This window comes from Heterocephalus glaber, unplaced genomic scaffold (assembly GCF_053883595.1).
Source record: "Heterocephalus glaber isolate CG9 unplaced genomic scaffold, H.glaber_assembly_v1.0 deba00001689, whole genome shotgun sequence".
Taxonomy (NCBI): Eukaryota; Metazoa; Chordata; class Mammalia; order Rodentia; family Bathyergidae; genus Heterocephalus; species Heterocephalus glaber.
Window position 1 is genome coordinate 7,426,052 of NW_028258414.1, and position 23,546 is coordinate 7,449,597.

The 23,546-nt window shown below is 48.0% G+C and overlaps 2 protein-coding genes across 4 annotated transcripts in view; one reads left to right on the forward strand and one right to left on the reverse strand.

Moving 5' to 3' along the window:
- Znf609 (zinc finger protein 609) overlaps positions 1-8,441 on the forward strand; it is a 205,607-nt gene extending 197,166 nt beyond the window's left edge. For 2 of the 3 annotated variants that reach the window (XM_087199124.1, XM_087199126.1), the window contains 5 exons: positions 991-1,357; positions 2,782-2,957; positions 3,138-3,354; positions 4,054-4,132; positions 4,423-8,441. In XM_087199124.1, coding sequence (XP_087055250.1) covers positions 991-1,357; positions 2,782-2,957; positions 3,138-3,354; positions 4,054-4,127 — 834 coding nt within the window. In that variant the 3' untranslated portion in view covers positions 4,128-4,132; positions 4,423-8,441. The remainder of the gene's footprint in view (positions 1-990; positions 1,358-2,781; positions 2,958-3,137; positions 3,355-4,053; positions 4,133-4,422) is intronic. The other variant, XM_087199125.1, reaches the window with a different exon arrangement.
- A 1,475-nt stretch (positions 8,442-9,916) lies between these two features.
- Oaz2 (ornithine decarboxylase antizyme 2) lies at positions 9,917-23,533 on the reverse strand. Its single transcript, NM_001290044.1, is given in 5 exon segments — positions 9,917-11,160; positions 11,600-11,685; positions 12,508-12,683; positions 13,728-13,885; positions 23,303-23,533. Coding segments are annotated over 5 exon segments (570 nt in total). The 5' UTR covers positions 23,323-23,533; the 3' UTR covers positions 9,917-11,029.
- Positions 23,534-23,546: the final 13 nt, after the last annotated feature.

Below are 23,546 nucleotides of genomic sequence, written 5' to 3' on the forward strand. Positions count from 1 at the left end.
TAGAACCCAGGAATCTTGATTCCTAATCCAGTGTCCCGTCTACTTCTTTGTTTTCTACAAAATGAGTTAACAGTGGTCACTCCGTTTCTTTAGAGTAGGTCAGAAATATACTACTCAGTTACTAAATTACTTTAAAAGGGATTTTATAAACTGAGCATGGTGGCACTTGCCTACAATCTCAGTACTCTGGGAGGCTGAGGCAGGAGGATCTCAAATTCAGTCTCAGCCTGAGCAATTTGGTGACTTGGTGAGACCTTGTTTCAAAATGAAAAATAAAGCTGGGCATAGCACTCCTATGATCCCAGCATTCTGGAGGCTGCGGCAGGAGGACCTCAAGTTCAAACCCAGCCTGAGCAGTTTAGCAAAACTCAGTCTCAAAATAAAATTGAAGGGCCAGGGATGTAGCTCAGTGACACAGTGGTTGCCTGGCAAGTGCAGGGTCTTGAGTTCGATCCCCAGTACTGAAAAAAATAAAGTAAAATAAAATAGAAAAAGGGTTAGGGATGAAGCTCAGTGCAAAGGTCTTGGTTCAATCTTCTGTACTAATAAATAAGCAAATAAATTAAGGACTGGGAATGTAACTCAGTCAAAGGCCCTGGATTCAACTCCCAGTAACACCAAAAAAAAAAAAAAAAAAATTGTGGAGTCTTAGAATGTTTTCCCTTCCCTCTTGGTGTTAGTTGCTCCCCACCCCTCTGATCCATGTGGCAACAATTGCTCCCTATCCCAAGCTTGTTCTGAAGAAGTGAAACCACCTACCCCTCTTGGACAGAGGCAGCCCCTTTTATTCCAGCAGTCCTGCCTCAGAGTGCTCATTCTTGCCTGGAGAACACCTGCTGATGCATTTGCTTTTTCTTTGTTTCCTTCGGAAGGAAAACTTTAAGCAAGAGACTAGAGTTGGGTTGTAAGGTGTTTCTACCAGGACCTCAGGCTTGAGACTTCTGTCTGTCTTAGGTGTGCATACTCATCCTCATTCTGTGGCTGTTGTAGGAGGCAGAGCCCCGGATGTGGACATACGTGTATCCTGCCAAGTACTCAGACATCAAGTCAGAGGATGAACGGTGGAAAGAGGAGCGAGACCGAAAATTGAAGGAGGAAAGGAGTCGGAGTAAGGACTCTGTCTCCAAGGAGGATGGGAAGGAAAGCACAAGTAGTGACTGCAAGCTGCCCACATCTGAGGAGTCCCGCCTTGGGAGCAAGGAGCCCCGACCAAGTGTCCATGTGCCTGTGTCCTCCCCCCTCACCCAGCACCAGTCCTACATCCCCTACATGCATGGCTACTCCTACAGCCAGTCCTACGACCCCAACCACCCCAGCTACCGGGGCATGCCTGCTGTGATGATGCAGAACTACCCAGGTACAGCACCAAGACGGGGACGAGCAGACTTCCACTCTGGGTTTTGTTGCACAGCCCCAGGGCTCAATGCAGGATGACAGCACTTTTTTGATTCCTTCATTTCATAAAGCGGCCAGTCAGTCTAACCTGTAGCTTCTTACGTGACCCCTGGTTATGTGAGGGACCAGCTCTCCCTCCCTTGCTCCAGCTGCAGGGTTGCCTCTACTGAGCATGCTCAGCTGTGAGGCCCAGGGCGGGTGGGCAGCAAGATGGAAATAGCAGCTTGAAGTCAGGTACGGTTAGCTCTTCATACCACTGTCAGTGAGTTCTTCTGGAGGGAATACAAAGTTGGGGTTTAAATGCTTTTTAACTTGTTAGAGGAGTATACTCGCTCTTTACTCACTGAATTCTGTTGCCTAACGAGCCATATGGGATTTTTCTGGGATGGGAGGGCACCTCTATTTTATCATTTATTATTTTGATTAACCTACTAATTGTAATATCAATGAGGTTGAATGTGGTATTTCAGTACATGCATACAGAGTACACTGATCCTGTTGGGGTGATTAGCATTTCCCTTTTGTGAGCACCTCTCTTCCAGATCTTTATAAAATATATAACAGCCTGTTGTGAACTCTACGCACCCCTCCGTCTACAGAATGCCATCCACCTGTTGGGGTGCCTATTACTCAGCTTCGCTTTGTCCATCCCCCACCCCCACCCCACCAGCCTTCCCAGCTGATTCTACATTCAGATCAACCTGGGCACTTCTTGCATCTTAAAACTTTCCAACTTCACACAGCTTAAATAGCTTGACATTCTGGTGACACTGTTGGAAGAAAAACTCTAAATAGGACAAGAAATCTTTTCACAATCATCTCACCCTTGAGGTGTTCCTTATTCCCTATCACTACATCCGTCTCTATTCAAACAATATTTCCATTTGCTGAGGGCTTGCTGTGGTCCAGGCACTGTCCTGGCTGATTTTTGTACATTATCTTTTTTAATACTCATTACTCTATGAAATAGAGTATCGGGATCTTTGTTTTGATAATGAAGAACCTGAAACACAGAAGGGTGGTTAGTTTGCTCAAGGTTACTAGCTAGCAAGTCGCAGAAGTATGGTTGAGCCCATGTCCCTCTGACTGTAAATTCTGTGATCTTCCTATTATATCATAACACTGCTCCAAGACAAATCGGAGACTGCAGTATTGAGAACACCACAGTGGAGCTGGGGAAGACAGCTGCAAGAAACTTTCTTAGTCCCTTTGCTCATCTCCCCTGTAGAGTTGCGTAAAGAAAGGAGATGCCAGTAGTCTCACCCCAACGACACTGGCAGAAAATAACTCAGCCTGTGCCTAGGCGAGCCTATGCCCCCTGACCACCCTAAAGTGCAGATTCCCCTACCTCTTGTCTCTCTGACTGCTTTATTTCTCTCTCCCTAGGTTCCTACTTGCCTTCCAGCTACTCTTTCTCCCCATATGGCAGCAAGGTCTCAGGTGGTGAAGATGCCGAGAAGGCACGAGCCAGCCCCAGTGTCAGTTGTAAATCCAGCTCAGAGTCCAAAGCCCTGGACATCTTGCAGCAGCACGCTAGCCACTACAAGAGCAAGTCACCCACGGTAAGGGAAACAGAGAGGACCCTCTTTGTTCCCCAGAGACGAGACAAGGTTACATCTGGGGTCTTGGAGAAAGTGGGCCAGTTCAGGTCCTGACCACAGTGCAGCTCAGCTGATTTCACATCAGCCCCCAGGCCTCCCTCATGTGTGTCACCACAGTGCTTCTGTGTGTCTCCTTTCCAGATAAGCGATAAAACTTCTCAGGAGCGAGATCGGGGAGGCTGTGGGGTGGTGGGAGGTGGCAGCAGTTGCAGCAGTGTCGGGGGAGCAGGAGGAGCTGAACGGAGTGTTGACCGACCTCGAACCTCCCCTTCCCAGCGCCTGATGTCCACACACCACCACCACCATCACTTGGGGTACTCGCTGCTCCCCACACAGTACAACCTACCCTATGCAGCAGGTAAGCCTCTCGTCCCTGCCATCCATTTTTCTTGGTCTCCTATCTTTTTTTCCTAAGCTTCTGATCTATCCAAAGTCCTAGCCTCCTGCAGATAGTCATTCAAGCATATGACATTTATTTCCTCCCTTGGAGTTTTAGGACTCTCAAACTCCTCCAGAATCTTGGCTTTGATACTCAAAGAATAAGAATCAGGTGTTTCCAAAGCGAAAGAGAAACAAGCAGCTGAGTAGCAGAGCCACACTATCTGTCCCCGGCCACCAAGTAGTAGATCTACTTGTCTGGCCAAGAAGTAGATCTGTTTCTTTTGTCAGCACCTCAGAACTCCATAGAGCTAGGAATTTAAGTGGAAACTGCTCCCCACACCCAGCCAGCTGGAGAAAGGGGAATATGAAGGGGAGGTTTCTAGCAGGCATGGTGGTACAGACCTATTAAATCTCAGCCGCTTGGGAGGGTGAAGCAGGATTGCAGATTCACAGCCAGCCTGGGCAACTTAGGGAGGAGGCCCTGTCCAAAAATTTAAAAATAAAAAGGGCTGGGAATGTAGCTCAGTAGTATAGCACTTAACTAGCATGCATGAGACCCCAGTTTCAGGCCACCACTGGTTTAAAAAAAAAAAGCGGGGGAAGTTTCTGGTTTGCTTGGGTTTGATTGTGGTCTGTTTTGTAAGCACCGCACTAACCTGTCCTCCTGCCTGCTCAGGGCTTTCTTCTACAGCCATTGTTGCCAGCCAGCAAGGCTCAACTCCCTCACTCTACCCACCCCCCAGGAGGTGAGAATGGTGAGTGACTTTTGCTTATTTGGGGCCATAGAGTAGGGCCAGCTGCAGCCTGGTCACAGGATCCCCTTGGGGCCTAGGTGAGGGACAGTGTTGGGTCAGCTGTCTAGGAAGGTGGAACCCTGGCCTGCCTCTCCTATGAAGCTGTGCACATCTGAGAGGACCTGTGGCACAGATATGTCCCCTAGGGACAGTTCTGGTCTTCCCTGAGGTTCGTTTTCTTGGAGCGCCATCTTGTGGTTATCATGCCAGCGGGCTGAGCGCCTGGTTACCTGTCCATGTTTCCCTTGCAGAACAAGTGCCCGGATAAAGTCAGCTTCACGGGCTCGGACTGCCTCACCCAGGGAGGTGCTGGAGGTGCCATTTAGACCTCAGTTAAATGGTGTTGGTCATCCTGTTTGCCGTTCCAACCATGACTGAAGGCAGACCCGTGGCTGTCACCTCCTCCAGACCCCGGACTCCCTGACCCTCCCTCAGGAGCTGGAGAGCTGGTACTTAGCAAAACTATTTATTCTCCGCCACAACCATGACTGCTGTGGCCTCTCTGGAGATAAAGGCACTGGGAGCAACCAGGGGAACATGGCCTCAGCCCAGAGAAGTCACTGCCCTGTTCCCCAGGCCCCTGTTCTGCTGCCTGCAGAGTACCAACCAACCCCCTGCAGGGAGGGACTCCCAGGCACTGGGTAAGGTCTGAAGACAGCACAGCAGCCATCCCCTCACCGCCATTCCGTCACCAGACCCCACACCTCCCCAGCGGTTTGGGCCCTGGGAACTGGCAGCATGTGGAGGAATTAGAATCTCAGGAAAGAAATTGGGGGCTGTTTTCTCTGTAGTTGGGAAAACAAGGTCTTCAAACATGGAGACTTCCCCCCTACACACATGAGCACAGATAAATGCTCAGCACCCAGCCTGGAGAGGGAGATCAAGGCACTCGCCCCACAGGGCTTTGAGCTACTGGGCAGGCAGAGGCAGGGGTTCCAACACCAGCACAGGGCTCCCCAGTGTCTGGGGAGGGAGCTGGAGCACGAACGGAATCTGCGAAATTGAACCTGCATCCCCACAAAGTCCTGCTGCTGCTTATCTCCCCACTCTTTGTCCTTTTCTCTTCCATCCTAACCCCTTGGTGCCTTTCCCAGGGGATCCCCACACTGAATTCACCTTCTTTTCCACTGCTTGGCTCTTAAGATTCAGGCAGATAAAACAGTATTCCCCCAGAATGGGGACCCAAGGAAGTCTCCCAGGTCACCCGGAGGGCAAAGCCCAGCAGGCAGGCCTGGAGCACCCAGCAGTTCTTGGAGATGTCCCATGTTCAGCCATCCAAGTATCTTCCTTAGCTAGGGCCACAAAAGGACACAACCCAGTTCTTCTGTCTACAAGTACATGGTTTTATATAGCTCAGTCTATACTTTCAGTGTGTGCCAACATAAGCTGTGTGACTTTGTAACACACATTGTTTTTTTAGCAGCCACTGGCTCTGGGAAGTCATTTGTTCCTCGGACCCTAAGATGACACACCTAAGCATTACTAATGGAGCCAGAGTGACTTGGGCTGTGCTTGGAGGCGCCAGACAGTTCTCTGCTCTCCTTAGAAAACAGTCTCTCTGGGTCAGAGCTTTATGCTCTTGCACTGAGAAAGTGATGATGATTTGGTAGCTTTATTTGGTAGCTCCCCAAGATGTGGGGAGCTTTCGCTTTTTGCTTTTGTGAGCTATCATCCCTTTGTTCTCCCCTCCTGTCTTTCCTTGGCCCTCCAGATAGAAAGACCAACAGACACCAGCCTAGGCTAAAGAAGGGTGCTTTGCAGCCAGAGTGCAAGAAGAGAGCTGAAGAGCAGGAAAGTGGCTCTAACTTAATCTGAGAATGGAGAGGTGGGGCCAGTAAGCACAATTCCCAGAGAGGGTAGTTTCCAAGAACTGGAGCTCCTCTGTAACCCACAGACCTTCCTCTAGGTTTCCATGTCTTTGTTTTATTTAAAGTTGGGTCCCGAGGGCCCCCCCCCCAACCATTTTATGCCTGTTTTCAGGGCCCCAGACAGCCTCCCTGAGCCCTCATTCCCTCTGCTGCCCCGGCAGGCAGTGCCCTGAGCAGTCACCTCCCTTCCATTCATGGAAGTTGCTGGCGTGGACACCTTCACCCACCTGACCTGGGCCACCTTCCCAAGAGGGTGACCAAATTTCAGCCTGATTTTGCACTCCAGGCTCCTGTGGGGTGGACCCATGCGCCCATCTCTATTCCTGTTTATTTTTTACTGTGTTTTGTATCTGTGCCACTGGCCTGTAGCGTGCTCTGTACATAGTGTAAAGAAACCGCTGGAGCAATTTCCTTACTCATCCACGTTCCTGCCCTTTCCACTTTATTTTGTAACATAGAGGAGGAACTTCTGTATTCACAGGGCAGCTTTAGGTTCTGCAGAAGGAAACAGCTGATTTTTTTTATTTTTCCCTTTAAAAAACATAGCGGTCTCCCTTAAAGAGTAGGAGCTGCCCACACACACACCAGTAACAGGCAGTAGCTGTGACGATCCTTGCCCTGTGCCAAGCAAGGACAGAGTTCTCTGTCCACCTCCAGCCTCTCTCCCTGAAAGGAACATCATCTGTGACATACTCAGAGGGAGAAGACACAGCGAGGAGCCCCATGCCACACACAAAAGCTGGGCAGGGTTGCTGCCAGGGACCTAGGCACCAGACCAAGCCTCTCTCAGCCACCCCTGCCAGGCCCTCCCAGGAAGGACAACAGGCTGAGAGCTGCTCTAGGGTCCATACCTGCTTCTTCCTATTTAAGGCGTGCCAGTTCCCATTACCCCTTGCCCTACCTTATACATGTATGTGTACATGTATGATGTTTCCTGCTCTTACCCACTCTCCATACATCTCAAGGTCAAAGGACTACACACACAAGGCCAAGAGGGCACCCTGCGAAATGAAGTGGTCCTTTTCTTGAATCTCCTCTCCAGGCTCCAGGGCCGGGGTGGGACTTAGCTTCAGGAGTTGGGAGTGAAGACTGCAGAAGGGCTAGAGGACTGGATATAGGCTTTGAGGCCCCCTCACCTCTCTTGCTACCCACACATACCCTGTCACTATCCCAATGTCTACTCTGATGCCCCCAAGATTCAACTGGGCAGCTAGCTGGCCCCATAATTCTGGGCCTCTGTCATTTGTTTTATTGCTAGGGCATCCCAGGAAGCTTTCCAGTGATCCCAATGTGGGCCCCTCCTGGGACCAAGCCCCTCCCAGCCCTGTCCCCTCCCCTCCTGCCCCAGCCCGCCCGCTTGCCTTGGTGCTCAGCCCTCCCCTTGGGAGCAGGTTGGGGCAAGCTAGAAGCCCGGGCTGGAGGGGCACGTTGCTGTTCAGATTTTGTTCCATTGGCGTTGCTCTGTTGGGTTTAATTTCAGTCTTCCTGATTCTTCCCTTCTGTAAAGTGTACATTACCAAGTTCTTTGTTTTTTTTTTTTATATATATATATAAATATATATATATATATATATACAAACTGTACTCTTTTTGCCTTTGTACATTCTGGCAAGAAGAGAAAATAAATCTTTTTAAGAGACAATCACAAATCTGTGAGGGCTGCTGGTTATTTCTCCTGAAGTTTGCTGCTGAGCTGCCTCCTGCCTTCCCCCAACTTTTCTCTCTTCCCTCAACTTTCCTCTCTTCCTGATCCTGCTCCATATGCATCCTCAGCTTCATTCTCCTTGGCTGATGGCAAACTGTTGAATCCAGTGTCTAGACTGCCTGCCCTGTCCCCCTTTCCCGCCCAGCACTGTTTTCTGACCTGGCCAATGGGTTAGCCTGGGAGCTTTATCCTGTGCCCTGGCCCTCCCTTCACCCCTAGATCCCACTCACCAAAGTGGCTTTGGACACTCAACCTGTAAAACTATGCAGCTTGGAGCTCTCTGCCTGAGAGTTTGCACTATTTAAACCTGCATGGGACTCAGGATGGATGGTTGTCAGGAATGTGGGTAAACCACCCCCAACACCCTCCCCTCCCCAACCATTCCAGCTTCCGAGTGCTCTGAACCAGCGACCAGAGGATCATTCCTGTCAGGTGGACTCCTGTGGTCTACCCATCTGAACAAGGGCTAACGGTTTATGGGTTAAGAGCATTTTATCAGACTTTCAAAGGATGGTACCTTCTGAAGCAGCCCAACCAAACCATTGTTCAGCCCCTTTCTCCTTTCCACTACTTTCCTCCTACCCCTTTTTTCCCTTTGTCTCTACTCCCTTTTCTTAATTGGCTTTGGAATTGAAGTATATTTTTAAATTATTTGTTGTATTTATTGAATAAAGTTTTTAATGTCCCTGTTCTTAAATTTAGACTTAGTTTGCCTTGCACATATCTCCCTCCTCCTGTCCACCACTCCCTCCTAAGTTGCTTGTTAAACTAAAGCACAGCCTTTGGATATGATATTTCCTGCCAGTCATCTTCACTAACTAGTTTTTTCTTGAAAGGCAAATCTCGACTGGACAACTGGGTTTCTGATCCAGTGCTTCTAACTCTGGTCATATTAGGAAAAATAGATGACAGCTGCCTCTCAAGCATGTTCCCATCCATTCTGCCCGCTTTGGGGTAAAAGCTAAAGGGTTGAGTTGTGGTTCTCCCCCCCCCCCCCCCGCTGCACTGGGGATCAAACCCAGGGGTGTCTACCACTGAACTACATCCATCGCCCTTTTTTATTTTTTGAGACTGGGTCTTGCTAAGTTGAACTTGCAGTCCTCTTGCCTCACCTTCCCAGTGCTGGGATTTCTCTTATTTTTAATTCCTGTCTATATGTAGGTTCATTAGGCTTAACATATGAATTTGAAACTGCCTTCTCCCTTTATGCTCCCTCTAGGAGTCATTTGTTCACTGGGGAAAATCTTCAAGTCATACTCATTTCAGCTGAATGTGTCTAGTCCCAGACTTACTCTAATAATACTTGTGGGGAGTAGAAGTGTTGAGTTCACTTCTTTTAAGGAACAGCAGGTGGAGCCCAAGGTTAATGAGTAGGTCCACAGTAAAACACAGGAGCAAGCCATGAAAAATAGTATGAAAATGGCCCAAAGACCCATAGGGAAACTAAGGGTCACAGTTGCAAAGCTGTAGGAGGTGGAAAACCATGCCCTTCTTGGGGGGGAAAAAAAAGACCAAAAGAAAAAAAGGCTAGTTCCTGAGAATTTAAAAAGGGAACAGAGGTAAAGGAGCTTCTATCCTCCTACAGTGCCACCTTCAGGCTGGTGGCACAAGTTTAGACATTCTAAAAAGGTTCCCAAAGGAGAAAACTAAAATATAAAGGTATGTGCTGTCTCCTTCAAAGACCTCAACCTATGATGAATGTTATCTTTACGTATATCTAAGGGTGGGGATGTAGCTCAGTGGCGCCGCACCTGCCTGGCAAGCACAGGGTCCTGAGTTCAATCCCCGGTACCACCAAAAGAAAATGTATATCTAAAATGTATATCTAAAATGTACCAATAAATGTTTTGCTAAAAAAAATACATCAGGAATGAAAATGTCAGCCAGCTCCATACAAACCCAAAACCCAGTTATAGGAACCAGCCTTCCTACTGGGCCTCTGTTGTGGATGCAGCTGATGTGTACACACCTGTCTCTCCAGGGGACTCCTCCAGCACATCCCAGACTCCTAGCAACTCCACACTTCACAGTGTAATGTGGCCCCAGAGACTTTGCCAGCTTATTTGCCCTATGACATTGCAGCTTTTTCCAAGAAGCATGTAAGTTTGGCTCTGGACTCAAAAGATAGTGGTAAGAAGTTGGTCCTGGTACAGGAAAAAAGAACAGACCAAGCACAACTTTAAATCAGTTTATTGACACAGTAACACAACACACTTGCCTCCCTGACACCCCCACTCCCCTCACCCAGTTGTGATCTCTTCCCCCTTCCTCTCCCCTTAGAACAAGCTATTCAGTGGAAACAGAGGGGCAAGCCACCACCACATCCAGGCCTATCCCTTGGCCCTGCAGAGCAGTGTCTCAGGCACTGCTCAGAACCTGCTGGGGAAGGCAGGCAGCACTGTGCTCAGCCAGTCAGAGCCATCCCATCCCTAAGAACAGATTTCCCCACAGTTCCCAGGCCCTGAGTTGCTATTTTTCCTCTCTTCATGACCCTAGGAAGGAGACCTTGGGACCTGGGCCACAGGAGAAAACTCCTGGCGGTAACTTGAGACTTGGAGTTTGGCTAGTGTTTAAGGTCCAGGTACCCCCGAAAAAGCCCTAGTGGTGGGAGTGAACTTCAATGCCTCTATTTAAAATGCACTGATAACATTAAACAGATTAAGCCAGCTTAACCAAATGCCAGAATAACACTAAGCTGTAAAGAAGAAAGGGTCGGTCACGACCTGCTTACACCAGGCCAGACAACAAACGCACACGCACACGGAAAAGCCAAAGTGAAGTGTCAGAAACAACCCAAGGACACTGCCCAGGAGCCAAAAGCTTATACTCAAAGATTGAGTCCCTGGGGAGAAGCAAAGAAATAAAATACGTAAGTCTTAAAAACTGAAACAGAAAGCCCAACGGCAAGGGAACTAGAGCCTAACAGTGCTGCCCACCAGCCCTCCAGGCCTCACCCCTGGACCCAGATACTCCCTCCCCTTCTAGGCAATGCCCTCCCCTAGGCTAGATAGAGCACATCACACAGCGCAGTTTAAAAAGCTTCTAATGCCAGCTCATAAACATCTTCATTTACTACTGGTGATTACATGTGAATAATATGTTTATACTGTTCTTTATGGAAAACAATTTCAACAAGTCAACTCCAAGAACACAGTAGGCAACCCTCACCCTGAGCCCTTCAGCATCCTTCCCTAGACAGGGAGGAGCCCTCTCCTGTGTCCCAGGGCTGCCTAAATTCCCCTCTTCCCCTACAGTGACTCTTGGGCAAAGCATCCTCTATGACCATTAGTCCTCATCGGACAAGTTCTGGTCCAGGGGGTAAACCATGAACATCACATCTGGCCGAGAGGGGACACAGGGATGACCTGGACGTACAATCTCAAAGCCCAAGAAGCTGAAGGTCCTCAGGAGTGGAGCTGTAAGAGATAGAGCATAAAAAGGATTCTGATGAAAGTACAAGTTAAGCCTTAATGTAAGGGAACACCCCAAAGAGATGAACAAACAAGCACTAGCCAGTGGTGGGACCTATGGCACGCATGTTGTTTTTCTTTGAATACAAAACATGTTAATGTATGAGTTCTTTCTAAACTAAAACCTCAGTATTCAGCTTTAATTGCAGTGCTGGCATTTTGCAATAAATAAGTGGGTTTTGGGTTGCAGTTTGGGCACTCGTCTTTGTAAGGTTCACCATCACTGCACCAGGCCTTTGCCAACCCTTGGAGGCACCTCCCACAAGCCCTGACTTCCAGGGTTCATAAGGCAGAATCAAGGGTCCCCGACTGTATGAAAGGCCTCAGCTTCTGTCCCAGACCACACTGTCTGGGCTGAAAGTCTCAGAATGCTGTAGTTCCTCACCTCTGTCTTCCCGGCCCTTCCTGAAGCAGATGAAGACGTAGTTCACTTTCATCTTCTCTTCAGCAAACTCTAGCAGCGCTAACAATCTGCAGGAAGCAAGGAACTAGTCAGGCCCACCACAACCTCCCCAGACCTCCCTTGTAATGACCTCACTCCCCAAAATATGAGGCTTTCCGGAGCCTAACAGGCGTATAATATAGAAGCTCCAGGGAGAAAGTTCTCATTTCAGTGATCTATGATCCCTGAGTTCAGAGATAAGCCATGGTCCCTGAGAAAAATGTGACTGAATTCTCTATTTCTTCATCTCAAAGTAACACTAAAAGCTTAGAACTAACGAGACAAGGTTTGGGATCTAGAGAGAAGCCAGTTCTTCAGGGATCACTGCCACTGAGAGGGACACTTGGAGCCCTGACACTGCCTAAATAGTTTCCTTTCCTTAAGAGGTGGGGGCAGGCAGAGAACTCGGGCTGCATAGAGGGTCCTGCCCAATCCAGTTATATCCCACTGTGTCTGAGCTTCCTGGCCACTGTAGGATGGGTCAAGGGGAACCTGCTGTCTGCCAGGAAGTGTGAACTATGGGGCTATTAATTGGTAGGCATTTGATGAATGTGATAATGATCTACTTTAATAATTATAACCTAGAGCAGGCCTGTTTTACTGCCTAAAAATAACCTGTTACAAAATGATGTGATGCCAGGGGTTTGGCTCAGTGGTTCTGCCGCCTGCCTTGAAGGCCCAGTGGTTCCAGCGCCTGCCTTGCAAGCACAGGGTCCTGAGTTCGATCCCTGGTACCCCCCAAAAAATGGTATGTGCTTAGGAAAACCAGAGCTAGGGGAGAATACAAAGACTTCTACAAATCTTTTATCCCCCCAAAACATACACCCTTCTCTTCAAGGGGGCCTCCTTACCCTTCTTTGCTCCCATCAGCTAATAATCCATCTGGGATTTCTACAAACAGGCTCTGGCTGGACAGGACTGCATCCCAGGAAGACACCTTCACCTCGGTGACTTCATACTGAAAGTGGACAACGTGAGGTTTTCCATCGTTCACAGGGAGGTCCTGGGTCACCGTGAGCTTCTCGTCCTGGGCAGGAAAGCAGGGTAGAAGCCCAGATCACTACTGTTTCTGGCTACATCATCTACTCCCTAAGCCAGGTGGCCCTAGGAGTCCCTTCGGCCAATCTCACAGTAACATGGGACAAAGAGCACGCTGGAAATGTCACCCTGTATGCTGACTAACTGGTCACTGCTAAGACCAAATGATACTGGTAAAATGAGAAGGAAATATTTAACAAGTATTCCCTAGGTGCCAAGTAGTATGCAAGGTACTGTTCTATATACTACTACAATCGTTGTGACAAGCACTTGAGACAGACACTCATATCTCAATTTCAAATCTGAGATAACAAGGCCAAGAGCAATTAAGCAATCCACCCAGGCTCCTATGGTAATAAATGGCAAGGCTGAGGTTCAAACCCAGGTCTCCCTGACCTGAATACCTTTGCTCTTCCCCAACACCATATTCTTTCCCTCCCTTCTCCAAAAGGGAAACATCAAAAACAAATGAGGCTAGGGCTGGGGATTTAGCTCAGTGGTTCCACCTCCTGCCTTGCAACTGCAAGAACCCAAGTTTGATCCCAGGTACCAAAAAAAAAAAAGAAAGAAAGAAAGAAAACAAATGCTGGCTGGGGATTTAGGCCAGTGGCACCAAGCCTGCCTTGCAGGTACAAGGTCCTGAGTTTGATCCCTGGTACATAACAACAACAAAAAAACAAATGTGGCTATTTGTGAGGGTTTGGCTCTAGCCCCAACCAATCAAACAAAGCCTGCCTTCAGGTGTCAAGGGGCCCACATTATCTCCCTGGGTATGATTTCAAGTGACCAGAACTCCTACGCCCTACTACTCTTCCATCCCAGTCTCAGGCCTCAATCTCAGCAGATTAAAAGGCCAAAGCAGTGCTAATACCCACCCCTCATCTACAATTCAGGAAGAGCCATGTGGAAGCCTTAGTTGAAAAAGTCCTTCCCAGTCCCCTACTGGCCTGGTCCACGGATCAGCAGACTGACCAGAGCTCACTGTCCCTGGCAGAGCAATGGTGCCCATGCTTCCCCGCCCAGGCTCTCTTACCTTATATATTAGAGCTGAGAGAGAAGGATCCCTGCCGCCCCCTCGCCCACCGGGGATCTTCGACAGTGGGTGAGGGGCATCAGGAGCACCACAGAGGCCCTGGAACAATGTGCCTGCAGCACTGGAGCTGGGGACAGTTATTCAAAGGCAGAATACTACTGCAAGAGAAAGAGGGCCAAGCAGTGAATACCAGGACTTCAATAGCCCAAACTCCCCGATGCCTGCCCTGGCTCTCCCTGTGAAATGTCCTAAGGGTTCTCCGCTGCCCTGTCCTTCCTGCTTCTGTTTCCAGAACTGCTGTTAACAGTTCTCTTCACGGAACCCTCATGCTGATGAGGCACAAAACATCCCAGAAGAGCCAAGGGAGCCAGCCCAGCTGGACATGTCTAACCAGAGGAGAATCTATCAAAGATCTCCTGGGCCAGGGATTTAGCTCAGTAGTGCTGGGCCTTCCTCAAAATCGCAAGGTCCTGAGTTCGATCCCTGGTACGAAAAAAAGACCTCCAAACTAAATTTTGCAGGGCTGAGCATGCCTTGGAAGGAACAACATTCTGGCTTGCATGCTAGGCCTCCAACCCGGTGCTCCTGACAGTCTTTCCTTAGGCCAGCAGGGCTTCAACCAGCTTTGTGGCAAAATCCCAAAGCCCACACAGTTATTTCAGGCCCAAGAGGGGCCAGCCTTGGGAAGTCATGTGGACTGGGTCATGTGTCCCTGAGGAACTCCCAAGGCCACTTTCCTAGTGATCCCACATCTGAGCAAAGGAACCCAAATCCCTCTAAGAGTTAAGAACAAAGCATAATCCAGGATTCTGGCTCCCAGAGCAGAGGTGTGCTATAGTACATAGATTATGGTATCTTGAGTTTGCATCTAGCCTGGCACCAAGTGCTAGGCCTCTTTGCCCTTCTTTGCTAGTCCCTTCAGAGCCTGTGCATAGGAACGTGGTCAGAATAGACACTCGGTGCAAGGTAGAGGGGACCTTGAGTAAGGGGGTGAAAGGCTCCTACAGAAGCTTCCTGTCACTGCCACATGTGTGCCCACACTGGCTACCATGATTTTCAGGTTGACCCAGAAGCTCTAGTCTGTTTCACTGCCACCTTGGAATCTGATTTAGTGGCTCCTTAGGCTGACCCCAGGCCAAGGACAAGTGAAGAAGGACAAGAAATAAATTGTCTCTGCATGTACACCATGACTCAGCAACAGACCTGTCCCATGGCCACAACATAACCAGCCTCGGGGCACCTGGAAGGCAGTGGACAGGAGTGCTGCCGAAGTCTGCTGGGGCTAGTTCACACGAGTGTGTGTCCCTCCCCAAGGACATGGTTAATGACGTCATACTGGCACCTTGAACCAGCCAAGTGGGAAGTACTTACATTAATGCCAAGTCTGTGTTCTTCTATGTGGAAAGCAACAAAACTGAAAGCACACCCTAACGTGGCAATGATACAGAAACCAAAGGGACATCCAAGCAGGACTATCAGCTCTAGCAGACCATATTAGCATTCCAGCTGAGGCAGAAATAGACTCTTCCAAAATTGTCACTACTCAGCTCCTAGGGTCTGCTCTCTCAAAGGATTCCACCTGGTGCCTAAAAGCACACTTGGAAGTTGTGAAGCACACACAGAGTTCCCAAGGCAATATCCATGGATCTGGAGCCGGCATCACTATCTGCAGATAATAACCCTATGCCCCACCCTCCCCCTTCGTCCAGAAAACCTCAGGGCATCCTTACACCTCTCTTGTTGCCTTTACCAGCAGTGACTAATAGGGTGTTGACAGAGAACTATGCCACTGATAAATTTCAAGGACATACATTATGATTTCCTCTTCTAAAGTGTTAAGAGGCAGAATGATAGTGTCCAGGTCAGGAAAAATAGGACGAGGGTGAGGAGTTTCCCCATGGAAAGGTGCACCCTCCACACACAATACGACTCCTTTCTCATTCTTCAGTGACCATTTTTGGCCTATGTTGAGGTACCTGTGGGGGCACCAGGAAGCCTGGGCCATTGAAATAATGGCTTACTTGTACTGGTCACTGGAGCTCATCCAAGGACTGGGCGATAGATGAGATAGTTGCCTTGCATGTTAGAACTGCTTGAGTTCACAAAACAAGTAGATCACCAAGGTCCTTACAACCCTAAAATTCTGGTGCCAGACTCCTGCTTAAGGAATTACAGTGGTACCTCAGTTCGTGAATGCTTTTTTTTTTTTTTTGGTACTGGGGATGGAACTCAGGTCCTTGCGCTTGCGCAGCAGGCAGCTAAACCACTGAGCTAAATCCTGGGCCCTTGTGAATGCTTTTGTTTGAGAACAATTTAGTTTGCAAACAGAAGCATCTGGCAAAATTTTGTTTTTGTTTGCAAACTCTGCATCAGGTGACAAACACGACCTCGGCCATCTTTCCCACACAAACACAAAGGTGGCCATCTTTTCCAAAATTGTGGGATTAAGTTTGTGAGCCAAGGTACCACTGTATTCCTCAAATAGTCTTTACACCCATGAGCTACACTGAATCCCTGCCCTGCATTCCAACTAACATCTTGATCCTTTGCTAATTTACCCTTGCAAATAGGAGGAACAAAGGCAAGCCTCTGAAATATTCAGAATACAGTAAGTTGGTTTGTTTTTCTTTTCTTTTTTTAAAAAGAACAATCCCTGGAGTTTGCCTTATATCTGCCACTAATCTATGAGCTTGTAACATTTCTGGTTTCCTGACCTCACTCCTCTTCAAATAAATGCAAGAAGTCCATGCCATGATAACAAATCATTTACTTTCCTATTCACACCTGAGGGTGCTGGAAACCCTTTGCTGCTCCTCATTAAGCCTGCAGAAGAAAGCATGTGTATGAGGGGAAAAGAGGTGTTTCAGGATCTCACAGTGGGATCCAGTTCCCTAAGAGAAACAGCTGGGCTTTGGAATAGTAGGTAGTAGACCCTAGATCACAATAATTATCTTCATTGTACATTATAAAGCACTTGTTAGTAGTTACCTGCAATGAATGGCAAACTGTTTCTTTCAAAAACCCTGATTGTCATTTCTAAGTGAGAAGCGAAGAGATGTACATGTATTGGTTAGAGAAATTAAGGAGCATTAAACTGCCCAGCAACAGTCTTCTCTAATACTGACTTTAGTGTTCAAATGGTACTGTAGCAACGTATGCCACCAATTTCATTTTGAACAGTGAACTCTAGAATTTAAGCACAAGAGAATGTGGCTTCAAAACACAGCTCTCTTGTCACCAGGTTCAACTTAGGTGAGATTTCATATTCCTGTTAGTCTTATTTGTAACTGGCTTAACTTTTTCCAACCCTTCCTCATATCCTGGTCAGTGCACTGGGAAGCAGCCATAATTTCATCACCACCAACCAAAGAAACTCAGTTCTCAGGCTGAAAAGATCAGGCTAAGGAAATCAACTGTATCACACTGAATCCAGTTGTCCCACTGGGCTGGTCCTGCTTTTGGAGAACAACAAACAGATCATGCTGGAAATAAGGGTGTTAGTATCCAGCATCCAGGGCGGTTTGGAAGAGAGAGGGGAGATGAGAGCTAATCTGTTAGTGTCTTTATTTTCTCAGTTGTGATGGGACATGCCCTTGCACACACTCCTCAGGATACACAAGTGTTACAAGTCTCTCATATCACATACTACTGCCTCTAATTTAAAGCATCTGTGAAACCATTTCTGAAAGGTCCTTAGCAGGTCCTAATTTCATACACTGGCTACCAACAGGCAGTGTATGGAGCAGATGTATTCCTGGGAAATGTTGATGCTAAATCACATTTTTATCATTTAAATCCTATTTTTAAATTTCCAGGGTACATACTATCTAAGAATTAACCCTAACTCTTGATAAACAGATCTTTGGTTAAAGAATCACTGCCAGAGGCCGGGGATTTAGCTCAGTGGTTTCGTTGCCTGCTGTGCAACTGCAAGGACCTGAGTTCAATCCCCAGTACCAAAAAAAAAAAAAAAAAAGAATCACTGCCAGGGCCAGGGATGTAGCTTAGCCACACAGTGTGCCTGCCTGGCAAGTGTGAGGCCCTGAGTTCAATTCCCAGTACCAAAAACAAAAAACAACAGAAAAGAATCACTTCCAGTTGACTTTATATTGGTTTTGATTTTTATATTTAGTTTGCACAAAGCAGAGTACAGACTGCTACAAAGACTTGAAACTAAACATAAAATTCTGTAGCTACATAATCTAATAAATACTTGAATTCAAATTTGATCCAATAAGCTTTTTTTCTTTTCTTTTCTTTTCTTTTTTTTTAAGGCAAGGTCTATGTAGTTCAGGCTGGCCTTAAACTCACTATGTAGCCCAGGCTGGCCTCAAACTCACCACAATCCTCCTGCCTCAGCCTCCTAAGTGCTGGGATCACAGGAGTGCGCCACCATGCCTGGCATTTCGATAAGCTTTTAATCATGTTTTACTTCAGTCAATAACCTCAACCTATACAAGTCTGCACCTTTTTCCCTCATTTCCATTACTTGTTAGAGAGAATCAGATGGCCTTGGAATTACCTACCTTCACAAAACCAAATTCCCAGTAGTCTACATTCATTTCCCTCTTTTACCTCCTCTGATCAATTCATGGCTCAGACCCTGCTTCATGGATACCCAGGCTGTCCTAGCTTCCTTAGTACAGGCTGCTTTTACTTGGAGACTAGGAATATCTCTGATGACTAACCCTTACGTAAAAGAAGAACAATCCAGGGTTCCCAAAACACACAGCCTAAGAGAAACAGGAAGAAAGGTGGGAGGTGGTGGCCACCTCCAGTCTAGTGTGACCGTACAGGCCTATTTCCAACTGCCAGTTCCCCTTTCCAACTGAGAAAGGGGCCCTGGGCAGATGCCAGGCATAAGTCATTTCACTAGAGTTGTTATTCGTTCCAGAGGGAGTCTACTTGCTAAGCATGATTATAAGACAATGACATCACCACTCTGAATCACAGGCTGAAAGCAAAATTGGGTTTTGGTTGATTCTCCACAAGAAACACATGTACAATGGCAGCTGGAACGTCTGTGCCCCCGAGGTTTTTGTATCACACAGCTGACAGTGGCACATCTGAAAAGCAGGCACACCACATATCAAGGGTGGCTAGACAGCTAGGTAATCATGCTTTAAAATAAGACTTTAACTTTACATTTTAGGTACTTCAATCTGATTAGTATAGAAAGCTTATCACACAGTCTCCAGCCTTCCCTCCCAGGATAGAATTACATCATTGTTTATATGTATCCAAGGCCTAGGAAATTTTCTTAAGGCTATGAAGCATTTATGCTGCTGCTACTGCTAACCAGAAACTACCTATCTTGTTCACTTCAGGTAACAAAATTTTTGCTCACCTAATCAGCCATTTCTGGTCTGTAGCTTTCAATTAGCTTTCCAAATCATGGCACTAACTTGAATCAACATTACATACTGTTTCAAAAACGGATGAATTACTTTTTACTAGAAACACACATTTCTAACATCCCTCTACCCCACTCCACACTCCCCTTTTTTATATTTCTGAGCAGCTCTGAGGCTAAATCTGGATTTCTTGGCAGAATGAGGAATTACTATTATTAGTCTATGTTGCTTTCTGAAACATATCTCCAATTTGGGGGGATCCCTGACTATAGTGGAAGTTTCTCTTCCTCTGTAGGGTGACCTTGAAGGCACAGCTTAGAAAACTGCCTCCATGGGCTGAGGATTTAGCTCAGTGGTTCTGCCGCCTGCCTCGAAAGCACAAGGACCCGAGTTCGATCCCCGGTACAAAAAAGAAAACTGGCTCCACCACCCTCCATGCTCAATAAGCCATAGTTCCAATAAATAATAAGTCACCAAAACTGAATTCGCTAGGAAGAGAAAGATATTCCATTACCCAGGAAACCCCTCAGTGAAAATGTTCAGGGTAGCTCAGATAGCTTTTGTGCCCTGCCCAAGAGCTTCTCCACACCCATGGCCACACACAAAACCCACTTGTAGAACCAACTACATCTCCCCAAAGTCCATTAGCATGCAGACTGACTACAATATGGTTATCAAGCCAGGGCTAGCTTCTCCACATACTGTACTGTCACAAGACACCAAGCAAGCCCCAGAGAGATAGATACTGTCTCCCTGGTCCACAAATCCAGGCAGAGAAGGGCCATGAAGTGTGGCTTCCTCTTGGATTTAAACCTTATGTTCAAAAAACATAATAAAGGGGCTTGTATTGGTCTTCTTCCATCCACCATCAAGAATTTTGACATTTTGGAGGTACGAATCAGAACACTGGAAAGGAAGCGCCTTGTTTTCAAAACATACTGCCAGCTCTTCGCCAACTACTTCTTCCAGGAAACTATGCCTCCACCTCCTGGGTTTCTTCTCACCAGAGCTAGAAATCCCATCCCCCATCTAATGGGCGCTAAACTCCCAGCCAACTCCCCCCTCTTCGGATACAAAACACCAAGAACACAGACTGGAAAAGCATCCGGCTCTTATCTCTTAACGGAATTCCTAGTTAGGACTCTACCAGGATTCCTTTTAGAAAGTTTGAAGCAGGCCAGAGGAGGCTGGGAAACATGCTATGGAAACAAGATTGCCATAACTCAAAGAAACCAGACACCCTGCACACAACACAACACCACCCCACCCCCAGGCCAAAGTGGAGGAGGCCGATCTAAGCCCCACTCCTGCCCAGGGCCTGGCAGGCCAGCTGGCTCCTCCCTCCACCTGCCTCTCACAGGGCCAAGCCCCTCGAATTACCAACACACTAAGCAAGGGCCCTGGAGACAGGCAAGCCTGTTTTGCCACTTCGAAAGCCGGAAAGCTGGAAAGAATCATAGCGCTCACCCAACCCCCTCTTTACATGTAAGCACACTGGCTAAGTGAGGAAAAATTAGGTCTCTCAAACTCAGTCAGTGAAGACCATTACATGTTGTCCCAAGTGCTCAACTCTTTGGGGTCAGCCTGCAAAGAACTGCCCAACTGCCTGGCGTGGTGGCACATGTCTGTAATCCCAGCACTTGGGAGGCTGAGGCAGGAGGACTGCCATGAGTTTGAAGGCCAACCTGGCCTACATAGTGAGTTCAAGGCCAGCGTGAACTATGTAGCAAGACCCTGTCTCAAAAAACAAAACAAAACAAAAAAACTGCCTATCTACACCAGATCAGTTCCAATTCAGAGGACTCCAGAAAGTACCTGCTGAGAGTACCACCTTTCAAGGCCCTGTGGCAGACACAACAGGAGACAAAAATCCACCTAGAATACCCCTTCAGCAGGTTCTGCTCTAGGTTCCTCTGCTTTCTCTACCCCTACACTTGTCCTATACCTCTCTCATACCTACCATCCACCCTCAGCACACACAACCTTCCTTACAATTAATAGCCTTTGCCTCCAGCACCATCTAATATAATCCATTTCCACTTTCCCAGCTCCAGAGAGCCTGGGTTAGAGAAGATGGAATCAAAGAGTAGGGGGGATGGAGGTGGAAAGTCTCAGAAAAGGAAAACATAAAAGCATATGGGATTGTAGGTAAGGAGGGTTCAAGAACCAGGGATAATGAGTCAAACAGGACAATTTTCCTTCCCTGTGTAGAGAACAAATGGAGTGGGGAGAACAGATGAGAATTTGAGAATTGATAGGGAAAAACTGGCTAATGGCTAAGTACTAAGCAACTGGAGGTAGGAGGAAAGAGCCTGTGGCAGGTACTGTATCTAGGGTACTTCTGGATAATCACTAACAGATAAAGACAAAAACATTCCTGAAGCAGACTTGGTCCTTGACAGTAGGGAAGAGCTGACACCTACTAATGGAATATTATGGGAAAAGCTAAATCCTGGGGGTTGGGGGAAGTGTTTTTCAATTCTAGCTCTACATTAGAATTACCTGGGGAATTTTTTTTTAATTATGCTAATAACCAGGCACCACTCTAGGACAATTTGGCCAATCCAAGAAGGTGGGGCCTTGCTAACTGACTTTTCAAATGTATAACCTGGGTTAAGAAAACACTGAGATGCAAGAAAAACTGAAAACCTGGCCTGAATATTTAAGGCTAGTGCTGCTAAACAATGAGAAACAGGAAGTTAGAGATCATTGAGTGTGAAGGAGCCCAAGCTTGGGAAGAACCACAGGTGGCAGTTAGAGCCCTACATGAAGAAAAAGCAGTGAGGCAGGCTGTGTTTCTAAGAGGAAGTAAAAGCTAGCTTTGGAGAAACCATGGCACACTTTAAGAAGACTCACAGGGAATGGGTCTGCTTGCAAAACAAAGAGGCCTTACTGAGGGGCAGAGGCTGGAAGGTCAAATCTGTGGACAAAAGGGCTGGTGTGGGGAACTAATGAGCAGCAAAGATTGGAAGTAACAAGTCTACCCCAAAAAAACGAGGATGGGAATTAGGTCTGAATTCCAAATGGAACCCACCTGTTAGACAGGAGCAACTAGGTTTAAAACTGAGAGTGAGGAAATTATAGAAGTGTTTCAGTGAAAAGCATCTAGGGCAGGAATATGGAATATATTTGTGGAAGATGGACGAGAAAGGCTGCCTTGGAAAGAGGAGAGAAAAGAAAATTGAACAATCAATTTTGCCTAGTTTGGGCAGGAGGAAGGATACATGATCCAAGGCTGGAAATCCTCTCGTTTCAGAAAAGCGCTCATTTCAGAAAGATGTGCACCCTTTCTACAATTCGTGGGGGCAACTGGGATTGGAGAGGGGGGGAAACTTGCTTAGGCCCAGTGACTGATCTGAAGGCACTGAGGTCCAAGGCAAGGGGTAAACCTTAAAGGCCTTCTCTGAAAGTGGGTTCTGTGATCTAATGATCTTAAAACGGGGTTCAAATAAGATGAGAAGGGTAAGAGGACGGGATGGATAATGTTTAAAGGGTAAGGTGTTTAGGAAAGTGTTGGGAGGACACTATTAGGGAAATAGGGTAAAGGACAGAAATCAGGTCCAAAGTGTTTGAAAATAAAAGATATGACGTTGGGAGACAGGAAAAATGGGGCCTCACTGGGAGAGGGGTGCAGAGCGAGGGAGGGAAGAGATGAACCTGGAGAGCTAGGGCACCCTGTGAAGGCTGTAAGGCCTGGCCAGGGGGCAGAGCCGAGCACTGGGTCAGGCTGAGAACTACAGGATGAAGCTGAGGGGGCCGGAGCAGTGAGGGGAGGAATCTGGTTGGGGTTGCAGTTTTCACTAAGCGAATTCAAAGCGGTTCAGTGATTTACAGGGGAAGTGAGAAAGATCTGGGGACGATGGGAATCAATTCAGGGAAATGTTTGCGGGAGAAAGCCCGGTGTGGGGAAGCGGGCAAGTGGGCATCGTTCGGAGGGACTGAAGGAAAAGGGGGACCCAAATGGAAGGCTGGGTCCGGGTTTGGGGGGCTTTAGGGTACGTGGAGGCCCAGATGAGGGGGATGGGCTGGACTGGAGGGAGGGGGCTAAAGGACGGAAGGAGGCCCAGTTTCAGGGCTGGCGTGGGGCTGGGCGGGCTGAAGTGGGGACAGGACCCAGTCGGGGGATACGGAGCCTGGGGGCGGGGGTTGCTGTTTGGGGGGAGGCCCTTCTGGAGCCGACGCGGGGAGGATGGGGGCGGGGAGTCTGGGCCGGGCCGTTACCTGTCCTGGGTGTTTATCATCCTCGGCGGCTCTGCTCAGGGTGGGAGGAGGCGGCGCAGGGAGTGGGTAGGTGGATGAGTGGGTGGGTGTGGGGTGGCGCGCACGCGGGCCGGTCTCTGCGAGCTAAGTCCCTGTCAGGCCGCGGGCCGAGAGGACTCCTCCTGCCTCAGCGAGCGCCCGCCTCCAACTGACCCTCCCCGGCTGCCGCCGACGCCGCAACCGCCCCGCCCCCAAGTGCTTATCT